Below are 12,763 nucleotides of genomic sequence, written 5' to 3'. Positions count from 1 at the left end.
GTTTAGCTTTATAAGTATTTTTCTCTTGCTTTTATGAATTAGAAATATCTTTCTTACTCCTGACAGAATATAAAATAAGTATAGTTAAAATTACTTTATAGACCAGGATTTTCTTCACTTTTTGATGATGAAATAAGTGCCATGCATATTATTCTGAGTTAGAAGCACATAGAATGTCCCCTGATGTATTGTTCAAATGCACTATATGAAGAAAAGGTTAAGGTTTATGTGATTCTATTTTTTTCTCTTAGACTCTCTTAAAACCATGCTGACATAGAGCATATAAAATGTTCTATATCAGCATTGTCCAGTAGAAATGTAATGTGCACCCCATATGTAATTTTTAAGATTTTTGTAGGCATATTTTTTGAAAACTTTTTAAAAGGCAGAGTTAATTTTGGTGATTTTTTTACTTAATCAAACATCTAAAATATTTTTCAACATTATTTTATTTTATTGATTGATTGAGACAGAGTCTCACTCTGTCACCCAGGCTGGAGTGCAGTGACACGATCCTAGCTTACTGCAACCTCTGCCCCCTGGGATCAAGTGATTCTCATGCCTAAGCCCAAGTAGCTAGGATTACAGGCGTGCACCACCATGCCTGGCTAATTTTTATATTTTTAGTAGAGATGGAGTTTTGCCATGTTGACCAGGCTGATCTTGAACTCCTGGCCTCAAGTGATCCGCTCACCTCAGCCTCTCAAAGTGCTGGGATTACAGGCATGAGACGCTGCGCTTGGCCCTCAACATGTTATTAATATAATAGTTATTAACTTTTTTTTTGGTGAGGGATAATAAATGTTATTGTCTGAAGCCACTAAGGCTTTTTTTTTTTTAAATTTTTAAAAAAGTTGTAAAATACATGTAGCAAAATTCACTATCTTTACCATTTTTAAGTGCAGTTTAGTGGTATTTATTTCATATTGTTCTGCATCTATCACCATTTTCCATCCCCAGAATTCATTTCATCTTGCAAGATGTAAACTCTGTACCCATTAAAGAATAACTTCCCATTCCTGTCCTTCCCCAAGCCCCTGGCAACCAAAGTCCATTGTGTATTTTACAGTTGCAGCACAACTCAGTTTGGACTACATACTTTTCAAGTGCTTATTAGCCTGCTGTTGGCTACAGTTTTGGATAGCTCAGTTCTGTGCTGTAATAGATACTGAATCCATTTATAGTTAGTCTGTGTTACAGAATGTTACTGTGTTATGTGAATTAATTCTGTAATAACATTTCTATAATACTTTGTTATTTTTGTCCTTATTTGCCATCCAGAACAATAGGCAGGTCCCGTGGTCAGCAAAATAGCAAAATGGTCATTCAAAAATGGTGTGGCAAGATTCTGAAGTGGTGATGTCTGTATAGTTGGATACTGCAACTGTAAAATACACAGTGGACTTTGGTTGCCAGGGGCTGGGGGAAGGACAGGAATGGGAAGTTATTCTTTAATGGGTACAGAGTTTACATCTTGCAAGATGAAATGAATTCTGGAGATGGAAAATGGTGATAGGTGCAGAACAATATGAAATAAATACCACTGAACTGCACGTAAAAATGGTAAAGATAGTGAATTTTGTTACGTGTATTTTACAACTTTTTTAAAAATTAAAAAAAAAAAAACCTTAGTGGCTTCAGACAATAACATTTATTATCCCTCACCAAAAAAAAAGTTAATAACTATTATATTAATAACATGCTGAGGGCCAAGCGCAGTGTCTCATGCCTGTAATCCCAGCACTTTGAGAGGCCGAGGTGAGCGGATCACTTGAGGCCAGGAGTTCAAGATCAGCCTGGTCAACATGGCAAAACTCCATCTCTACTAAAAATACAAAAATTAGTGACTAGATGCCTGTGTTTGAAAAAGTTGGAATCCGAAATGTTGGTAGTTATGAGCTACCATCTCTTAGGACTTTTTGTTGGGGCACGTAGATTTCTTGGAGTGTGCGTTGGGAATCCCCAAGACCAACCCATCATGCTTGTTGATTTGCTCGAAGGACTCATAGAACTTAGAGAAAAGCTGTTAAACTCACGGTTATGATTTGTTATGGCTAAAAGATGCAGATGAAAATCAACAAAGGGGAAAGGTATGTAGCTTGAAGTCCAAGAGGATCCAGATGTGAGCTTTCATTTGCCTTCTTCTAGTGGAGTTGCATGGGCTATGACAACATGCAAAGAGCTTCAACCAGGGAAGTTCACCTGAGTCTTGTTGTGTAAGAAAATTACTGTGGATTTATTAGATAGGCATGGGGTGCTCATATGACTGACTTTAGTTACTTAGTCTCCAGCCTCTCCTGCAGGTCCTTCCTCACCTAAGAAATCAAACTGATATAGTGTGGGCCAGGGCCCCAGGCATACAAAAACAAGCATTAACCATAATTCATATTGTTTATATAGATTATCTGATATGATCCAAGGTCTCAGTTATGTAGAGACACTCTTATCAGGCAGGATATTCCAAGGGCTCGGAGGTTATCTCCCAGGAGCCTCTCACAGACTCGTGCTTTTTTCAGAATGTGCAGAGTTAGAGTACCCCAAGCCTCCCTAGTTATTTCTTTACTGCACAGGGTGATTTGGGAGCCTAACAAAGGAAGATGTCTCTAGTGTAAAGTAGTGTAAAGTCTTACAGAAACAAAGGGTAGATGAGAGTGGCAATAGCTCAGTACAACTTAAATATCTAGTGTGTTTAAACAAATGGTATGAGTTACTGACTGTCAAGGTAGAGCTATAAAGGTTGACTATCAGAAGTAAAGAATAGCATTTAGGATAACCCTGCAATTAACAGGTTTCTTAATTGGAATGAACTTCATGGTTTACTTTCTCCTTTGCTTGGGAAGTGCATATGTTATCTCATCTAATCCACATCAAAACCGCCATTTCTGCCTATGATGGAGTAACTTGTAACAGACTAAAACTGCTGAAAACTAGGAATGCTAGGAGAAAAAATCATTTTGAAGGTGTTGTAAAGCTTCTCAGTGAATCAGCACTTGAAGAGTCAAGATTCAGGAGAGAAGGGAGACAGACAAACTCTGTGCTGGTTTTCCTCTTGATCCATTTTCCAACTCTTAAGCTATTGGGGGTAAGAAGATAAAAGCTGAGCAAGGCATAAGAGATGAGCAAAAAACGACTGAGGAAGTTGAATGGAGCTTTCAATAGTTTGTTGTGTTGTTGTTCTGGCCCTAGATTTACAGATGGAATCTGTTGAAGAGCCACACCATAGAGTGAGGACAAATCAGAGGCCTACCAATCTTTGTAGTGTCTGAAACTCAGTCTCAAGTCAGCTCAGTCCTAATTGGATTGCATCAGTCTGCTCCTACAGAGACTGTTAAAAAAATAAAAATTAAATCCTTTTTGGAGGAAGGTAACATCATCTGGAGGCTCTACATTTTTTCCGTATACATACGCATATGATAACTCACAATGTCTTACATACAATAAAAAATTACTAAGCATACAAAAAGATCAAGAGAAGAAAATTGACGAGAAACTGATCGATAGATTGTTCAGACTTTGGAGTTAAAAACAAGGGCTTTAAAATACTGTATTCGTTTCATGAAAATAGATGCTGAGGTGGAGAATTTCACTAGAGAACTGGCATCTGCAGGAAGGAATCAAATGGAAATTCTAGAGCTGAAAAATATAGTAACTAAAACTAAGAGCACAACAGATGGGTTTAACTGCAGATTAGACACAGCTGAAAAGAGGATTTGTGAACTGGAGAATATGTTAGTAGAAAACATTTAGGAGCATAAACTTGACTTTAAACTGAGCTAAGGAATAGAAACTTTTCAATATCTCACCGAAGTATGTCTCTTATTTTAGAGCGTATGGGTGAAAAGAGTCCTTATTAAAGTGCAATTGCAACTCTTACTATTTTAATGTGTATTTAGTATTTTTTGGTATTTTTATTTTAGTGGATTTAAAAAAAATTATTAAAAAACATTATTTAAAAGAGAGCATCTCATTCTATCACTCAGGCTGGAGTGCAGTGGCACATTTGTAGCTCACTGCAGCCTCAAATTCCTGGGCTCAAAGTGATCCTCCCACCCCAGTCTCCTGGGTAGCTGGGCATACAGGCAGATGCCACCATGCCTGGCTAATTTTCTTTGTTTTTTCAGTAGAGACAAATTCTCACTGTTTCCCAGGCTGGTCTTAACCTCCTGACCCCAAGAGATCCTCCTGCCTTGGCCTCCCAATATGCCAGGATTACAAGCATGAGCTACTATGCCCAGCTGGTTTCTATTTTAAAATATAATAAGTATATAATATGAAAGTAGTAAAATATAAAATTATTACTTATAAGTTTATTTGTGATACCTCCCCCCCAGCTTTTGAGCAAACAAAAATTATTCTATAACTAATATGCATAGATTACCTGTTCAGTAAACTCAGTTACTTAGAATAAATCCTTAGAATGAAAAAATAAGCAAAACATGTACAGATATAAAATAGATATCTGGAGCTGGATGGTAAAACCCCTGTACTTTAACGTAGAGGAATTGTACGGCCCTTACTCTTGGTTGGTTGGGATAATGGTTATAGTGTGCATGGTGATCTGGTAAGCCAGCTCATCATAGAAATACCAAGTTAGAAAGGAAATTGTGGGTCAAGAATTTGGGTTTGGCATAAGTACCTTGTTTCATCGTATCCAAGACTCTACTATGAATTATACCATCAATTTATGTACCCGTAAGAAAAAATACTGTCAGTTACATTTTGACATCACATTAATTGTGAGATACATTCTGATTTCAAAGATGTTAAAGTGTGGAGGAAAAAGTAAATGGTAATTCTGGTTTTAAATCTCAGTTCTGTCATTTATTTGTTTGACGTGAGTCAGGGAACTTCTTTGAGCATGTTTCCTCATGTGTGAAAATGGGATAGTGTACTCTACCTTTCAGAATTAGGAAGACTCAGTTAGAGATATGAAAGTGTCTGCTGTGTGTCAGGCATTCAGTACCCGCTAATTTGGCTTTCGTTTCTTCTTTCTAAAGCTTGGTTCTCTTAGGATGAAAGAGACACTTGAAAGCCTAACAAGTAAAAACAAAACCAAACTCTAATGTACTGGCTGTGTAAGAGTGTTAAAAGGAAAATTTCTTGTTGGAGCTGTTTAATTGTCAAACATTGTTCTTTGTCTTCCTCCATTACCTCACCCGCCTCCCAGTTATATCTGAAGATATCACTGGCTGGTTCCAATATAATGATTGATATTTATGTTGTGGAACTTAAGCATCAAAATAATGTTGATATTTTACTATAATGGTTTTTAAAATACATATTTTAAGAAACTTTCCAATCCTTCTAAACTTATTTGTGATGCTTAAAGTGTCACTCTTTAATTACATGGAATTCCTGCTCTTCTGATGATGCCAAATAAATACAGCATTATTCGGAGTAGGTGAATCTTTTTAAAAAAGGGGTTGGATTTGGTGATGTTTGGCAGAAGTGAGAATTCCTCATTATATTCCTATTTTAAAGATTTCCAGTGAACCCAGGCAGTATTTTTCTTTAGTGGTAAAATATTTATAGCTTTAGTATTGTGTTTATTCTTTTCTTTCAGGATTTTTCAAGCCGCATTCAATTGATAGGATGAAAAAATTTAAGAGAAGGCTATCCCTCACACTCCGAGGAAGCCAGACTATTGATGAATCATTGTCTGAATTGGCTGAACAAATGACTATTGAAGAAAACAGCAGCAAGGATAATGGTAAATATTTGGCATAGGGGGAGATGCTTCCTCCTTTTAATTACTTTATGAATAGAATGTAAATTTACTTTTTAGATAAGTTCGTAATAGCTTCCCTTTGTTTATTTCTGTCTCATTCCATGGTTTCTTAGGAAATTGAAGACTATATAACTTTTGTTTGCTTACTAACTGGAATATTTCCCTCTTACTCCAACATTACGATACCTGGTCTCAAACCCTGATGAATTATTCTATTCCACATATCCTTCCATTTTTCACTAGTTCTTAAATAAGAGTGCATTTTATAATATTATCTGGATTGTTAAATAACTATTAATATTTTTGTTATTCTTATAACCCAAGTTAATACAGCCTAAAAGTGCATAGGAAGTCTGTGAAATTTCTGTTTGTGGCTTCATCATAGTTTCATAATGTTTCATGCATTTGACAGTGCTTTTTACAACATAAAGTAGTAGTATCCAGATGTTAAAATAAAAAGAGCTTGTTAAGTGTATTAAATACAAAATCCTGGTGAAATTTCTAGAGGAAGGCTACATATTCAAATCTGAAATAGCCCTAGGGATGTCATAATAGTAACTGGGAAGGAACTTACGTGACTGGCTTTCAATGTGTCATGATGTGCAGAGTATCTGGCAGATCTTCCTTACCTGTGCCTGAAATTCTGCTGTTAGAGATTTGTGGCAGTGGCTGGAAAGCATGGACACCCTTACCCCTTCCACTAGAATGCACGTACTTATGTTTTGAGAGAGGAAAAGGTATAGTGGAGTGGGCTCTGGACTTTTTAAAGTCATAGGTTTGGATTTTGGATGCACTTAAACACTTCCTATTTGATGACTCTGGGTAAGCCGTTTATTCTACCCAGGCTTCAGTTTTCTTATTTCCTTTACTCAGAAGGGTCATTATTTGCTCAAGGTTACCCAGCTCCAGAACCAGTACTTTAGAACCCAGGTTTCTTCACTTCAAAGTCTACAACAATGCTACTGTTCTGCAAGGACCCCTTCATTCATTTGTTAAGGTTTTCCTTGGTAACATCTACCTTTTTTTTTTTTTTTTTTTTTGAGACAGTCTCGCTCCGTTGCCCAGACTGGAGTGCAGTGGCGCAATGTTGGCTCACTGCAGCCTCAGCCTCCTGAGTAGCTGGGATTACAGGCATGGGCCACCATGCCCAGCTCAGTTTTTTGTTATTTTTAGTAGGGGTGGGGTTGGGGTTTCACCATGTTGACCAGGCTAGTCTTGAACTCCTGACTTCAAGTGATCTGCCTGCCTCAACCTCCCAAAGTGCTGGGATTACAGGTGTGAGCCACTGCGCCTGGCCTTGTTTTGTTTTTGTCATGGCGGGGAGGAGAGAAGGATAGGCTCAGTAGGAAATTTAATATAATAATTTGGATATAATTATATGTAGGAAGGGAAAATTGTACATTTGGGTCAAATCTCAAACATTACTTTATGATTTTACTGTTATTCCTCTTGCCAGAGGACCTATTCTAGATACACAGAGCAAAATCCTTAATTCTCTTTTAGACTCCCTCATTGAATTTTTGGTGGGACCCCCCCATTGAATTTTTGGTGGGAAGCGCAGTGTGCCTACTCTTAGGATAGAAGGGTCTTGCCAATGTGTTTGCCAATGATGATCAGGAATAAAATAAACACAGTATATATCTTAGTGGATGGTTTCTGACACATATTTTTAGTATTTGACTACAAGACAGTCCTCTTTTCCTAAAGAAAAGGTATGAGTCAAAGAAAATGAACGTATGTTTTAGCTAATATTTTAGACCAATTGCATATTTTCTGGAATATTTTGGTATTAACTATCATAAAACATGCTTTGTTTTTAACAAATGGTGAAAGATTAAAAATATTTGTTTTCTCAAGTTGTATATGTTTTTTAAAACTTATTTTATTACAGTAGTAACTTTTAATAGGTAGTAAATAAGGGCAAATAGGCAATCTATTGAGTTTCTCCTTGACCTGACTTACTTGAAGTAATACTTGAAGACGTCGTAAGAGACATTGATTCCTCTTGGGTTACAAAGATTGCTAGTAGCATAGGCTACTATAATCTACTATTGCTTATTTTCTCTCTGTAATAGCACATGGATTTCATCAACAGCTTTCGCAGAGATTCTACACCTTTTTGGTCACCTGTCAGTGCCTGATAGCTGATTCCAACGCATTCTTTTCTTGTGGAACATATTTTAGAGTATAAAAGCTGTTAGACAGGTCACATACACTCACACAGTCCATGCCAGAATACAGAGAATATAGCATAATGAATGACACGTATATACTTTTTAAGTGATCTTCTCACATACAATGTAAGCAGTTTATGAAGCAAAAGTGAGCTTTAATGCCAAATAGTAGCATAATGCTAGCTGAAGGAGTAGGAGGAATATACAGTCATGCATTGCTTAACAGTGGGGATGCATTCTGAGAGATACATTATTAGGCCATTTCATCATTGTGCAAACATCAGAGTATACTTAACAAAACTAGGTAGTATAGCTTACTACACACCTAGCCTACATGGTACAACCTGTTATAGGCTACAAACCTGTACAGTGTATTATGGTGCTGAATACCGTAGGTAGTTGTAACACAATGGTGTTTGTGTATCTAAGTATATCTAAACATAGAAAAGGAAATGCATTGTGCTACTATGTTACAGCGGGTACGGCATCACTGGCATCACTAGGCTATAGGAGTTTTTCAGGTCCATTATAATCTTATGAGACCACTGTTGTATATGATGTCTGTCATTGACTGAAACGTCACATGGCACATAACAGTAGTTTATAATTTCCCTGAATAAACTGCCTTTGGACCAATTTTTGATCACTTGTCTCTTGATTAGTCACAGGCATGATCACAGTCCTATTACTCTTGCATATCTAGGCACATGGCTGTCATGCATACTCTAGATCCAGAACACATTAATTGGGGGCAATACTATAAACATGTTGGAGAAATTATGTGTATGATGCATTTGGTTATACTTATACCCATAATCTCACTCATGCATGCTCTACCTCTATCCAAATAGAATAGAATATCCAAAATGAGATATTATCTCTCTCATTTTGATAACTGAGTCATATATGAAGGTTTTAACTCAGTTATAAATCTATAATTCACATTACTTTGTCTGTTTATAGAAACTAGTATGTTTGCACATTGACAGGTGGGTTGAACCCAAGGAATGATGAATCCTGAATTTGTATTCAGTATGTTAAAAAAAAAAGTTGAAAGTTTGCAAACTTGGTTCATTTAAGGATACTGGCCTTAACTCAATACACCTTTCCCTAAATATGAAATAAAATTTTTGCAGAAAAATTTACAAACTGAAATGTACAAAATATTTTTTTCTGTAGTGCCTGGAAGAAAAAGAATTTTGAGCCCATCAGTTTTCTTTTTACTAACTGAGAAGTGTTTAATGTTCAATTTTTAAAAACCTGTCAAGGTCAAGCATGGTACCAGGCTTCTGCCTGTAATCCCAGCACTTTGGATCCCAGCACTTTTGGATCAGCCGAGGTGGGCAGATCACTGGAGGTAAGGAGTTCTAGACTAGCCTGGCCAACACGGTGAAACCCCATCTCTACTAAAAATACAAAAATTAGTGGAACGTGGTGGCGCATGCCTGTAGTCCCCCAGCTGCTCAGGAGGCAGGAGAATTGCTTGAACCCAGGAGGCGGAGGTTGCAGTGAGCCGAGATGGCGCCCCTGCATGCCAGCCTGGGTGACGGAGCTAGACTCCATCTCAAAAACAAACAAACAAACAAACACACCTGTCAAAAATTAATTTACCTCAGTTCTTCAAAAAGTTAAACATAGACTTACTATATGACCCAACAATTCTATTCCTAGGAATATACCCCAAATAATTGAAACAGGTAATCAAAGTCTTATACACAAATATTTATATTTGTAGCAGCACTATTCACAACAGCTAAGGTGGAAACAACCCAGATGCCCATCAACAGATGAATGGATAAACAGAATGTGGTCTGTCCATAGAATGGAATATTATTCAATACGTAAATGAATGAAGCGCTATGTGCTATAGCATAGATGAACTTTGTAAACTGAAAGGAGCCAGACCCAAAATACTCTATGATTCCATTTATATGAAGTATCCAGAATAGGTAAATCCATAGAGACAAAAAGTAGATTAGTGGTTCCCAGAGGTTGATAGGGAGAAAAGACTGAGGAGTGACTGGTTATTGTGTATGGGATCTCCTTTGGCCATATGAAAATATTTTGAAACACAGAGAGGTGATGGTTGTACCACATTGTAAGTATATGAAATGCCACTGAATTGTATACTTTAAAATGGTTAATGTTATAAGAATTTCATCTCAATAAAAAATTCAGTTCATCTGAGCTACAGCTTTCCCTCATAAACACTCAATGTATTTGATGTCTTTTTTTTTTTTTGCTGTCACTGCAGCAGAACAGACGTTTGATAAATCTTAATTCTATTTTAAGACTTATCACAGAAAGTTATATTTCAGAATCTTGTGTTTACATAGCCTTGAACTTATTTTTTCTTGTAATGGGACGATATATTGAGATTATTGAATTTGATGAGAATAGGTGACAATTTAAATGTGAGGAAGAGAATAAATCACAGTTGTAGAAAGGTAAAATTATGTTTTATTGCACATATACTACTTGAGACTTGTTGACCAACTGAAATTCTTCAGCTAATGTACATGTTCCCAAGAAGTGTAGTCAGATAAACCTAATAGAATGTCACTTATCATGATTATTTAGGATTAGAAGTAACACCAAAAAGCAAAGATTAAAATGACCTGGTTTTCCTGATATTCCAAATTCTCGTTCTTAACAGCTCCGTTTGTACTCTGGAGCAGTTTGTCAAGTTTGGAGTCAACAAATTCCAGTTTTATGGATATTGTGAGCCTCTGTCTTTCACCTAGGTCTCTTTATCTTGCTGATCTCTTACATGTTGGCTGTGACAGTTTGTCTTCAACAGTTTGTGGTTACATCATAACAGTAACTTTTTTACAACAGTGGATAACATAGGGAGTTTAAGGAGGACTAACTCCTACAAATAGCACAAGTTCCTTGAAAGGTTGACGCTGAAGGCATAAACTCCATTGGATATATGTAGGATCTAGAATGGGATCAGGCTAGTAATAATGTTTAAAAGAGCAGGACTGGGAGGAGCGAATAGCTTAGGCTACAAATTGGGCTATGAAATTGCATGTTCCTGATCATAGTTCACGTAATGAAAAGATCCAGATAAATAAGATGCCAAGTAACGTTTCTTAGTGGAATCATAATGATTGCCATGTTGTGATGGTAAAAATCATTGGAAATCCTTACTTGGAACTAATTATAGAGTATAAAAGATCTGCAGTTTTTCATATAGATTTCAATTACTTTTTAAAAGTTATGGTAAAATATATATAACACAAAGTTTAACATTTTGAAGTATACAGTTCAGCAGCATTAAATACATGTCTGTTTACGTTGCATAACCATCACTGCTACCCAAGTCTATAAATTTTCATCATCCCAAACTGAAACTCTGTACCCATTAAACAATACCTCCACATTCCCTCCTCCCCCCAGCCCCTGGTAACCACCATTCTACTTTCTGTCTATGAATTTGCCTATTCTAGGTAACTCATATAAGTGGAACCATATAATATTTGTCCTTTTGTGTGTGACTTATTTCCCTTAGCATATTGTCGCCAAGGTTTCCATTACTTTTTAAAATACAGAGTGTTACAATCTTATTGAATTCGCCAGTTAGTTAGTTTCAAGATCTGGAAGTGTTAGAATATTTTATTGTATTTTATTGTGGCTCTCTCATGGGCCGCAATCTCTTCTCTGTCTATACCCTCTCCTTGGGTGACGTCCTCCAACCCTACAATTTCAGCTACCATATATGTGTTGACTACTCCTAAGTCTGAATCTCCAGTTAGGATCTTCATCTGGATCTCTAGATTCATATTTAAATGCCTTCTTGTCTTCTCCACATGGATGTGTAATGGGAATGTTAGACTTCACATGACCGAATCAGAATTCTTGATTTCCTTTCTCCAAAATCTGCCTCTACTCAAACTTTGCTCACTTAACCAGTTACTAAAACTAAAAATCTAGGCATCGTCCCCAGTTCTTTTCTCTCCTTTACTTTCCTGTTGTCTCCTCCCTGCCCCCAGCCCCCACCATTGTAGCTTCCTATTTTTTACCACATAAATAACTTTCACGAACTCCTGATTATGATAGTCGTCTGTATCAGTGGTCCCCAACCTTTTTGGCATCAGGGACCAGTTTTGTGGAAGACAGTTTTTCCACAGACTGAGGCTGGGGGGATGGTTTCAGGATGATTCAAGCATATTATATTTATTGTGCCCTTTATTTGTATTATTATTACGTTGTAATATATAATGAAATAATTACATAACTCACCATAATGTACAATCAGTAAGAACCCTGCCCTTGTCTTCCTACAACTAGTTGGTCCCATCTGAGGGTGATGGGAGACAGTGACAGATTATCAGGCATTTAGATTATCATAAGGAGCATGCAACCTAGATCCCTCGCATGCACAGTTCACAACAGAGTTAGTACTCCTATGAGAATCAGTGCCGCCACTGATCTGACAGGAGGTGGAGCTCAAGCAGTAATGTGAGCAATGGGGAGTGGCTGTAAATACAGATGAAGCTTTGCTCACTTGCCAGCTGCTCACCTCTTGGCCTGGTTCCTAACAGGCCATGGACCAGTACTGGTCTGTGACCCAGGAGTTGGGGACCCCTGATCAATGTGACTGATACACAATTCCAGTTATAGTCCATTAACATATCATATTTCATATATTTTTAACAGTTGATCTGGTAAAGATTTAAAAATATTTTGGGGCTAGGTGTGGTGGCTCATTGTAATCCCAGTGCTTTGGGAGGCTGAGGTGAGGAGGATCACTTGAGCCCAGGAGTTTGAGACTAGCTGGGAAACATAGCAAAACCCCATCTCTACCAAAAAGACACAAATTAGCCAGGTGTGATGGTGTGTGCCTGTAGTCCCAGCT

At 37.2% G+C, this 12,763-nt stretch overlaps 1 protein-coding gene across 4 annotated transcripts in view; it reads left to right on the top strand.

Moving 5' to 3' along the window:
* Window positions 1-12,763, top strand: part of CDK17 (cyclin dependent kinase 17) — a 115,826-nt gene that overhangs the window by 60,136 nt on the left and 42,927 nt on the right. For 3 of the 4 annotated variants that reach the window (XM_002823615.6, XM_063712224.1, XM_063712223.1), the window contains exon 2: window positions 5,564-5,710. In XM_002823615.6, the coding sequence (XP_002823661.1) occupies window positions 5,593-5,710 (118 nt within the window). In that variant the 5' untranslated portion in view covers window positions 5,564-5,592. Of the gene's footprint in view, window positions 1-5,563; window positions 5,711-6,763; window positions 9,260-12,763 lie in introns of those variants that run through there. The other variant, XM_054527525.2, reaches the window with a different exon arrangement.

The sequence above is a fragment of the Pongo abelii genome, chromosome 10, assembly GCF_028885655.2.
Source record: "Pongo abelii isolate AG06213 chromosome 10, NHGRI_mPonAbe1-v2.0_pri, whole genome shotgun sequence".
Classification (NCBI taxonomy): domain Eukaryota; kingdom Metazoa; phylum Chordata; class Mammalia; order Primates; family Hominidae; genus Pongo; species Pongo abelii.
Note: the sequence above shows the minus strand (reverse complement) of the source record. Positions and strands in the feature narration are given on the sequence as shown.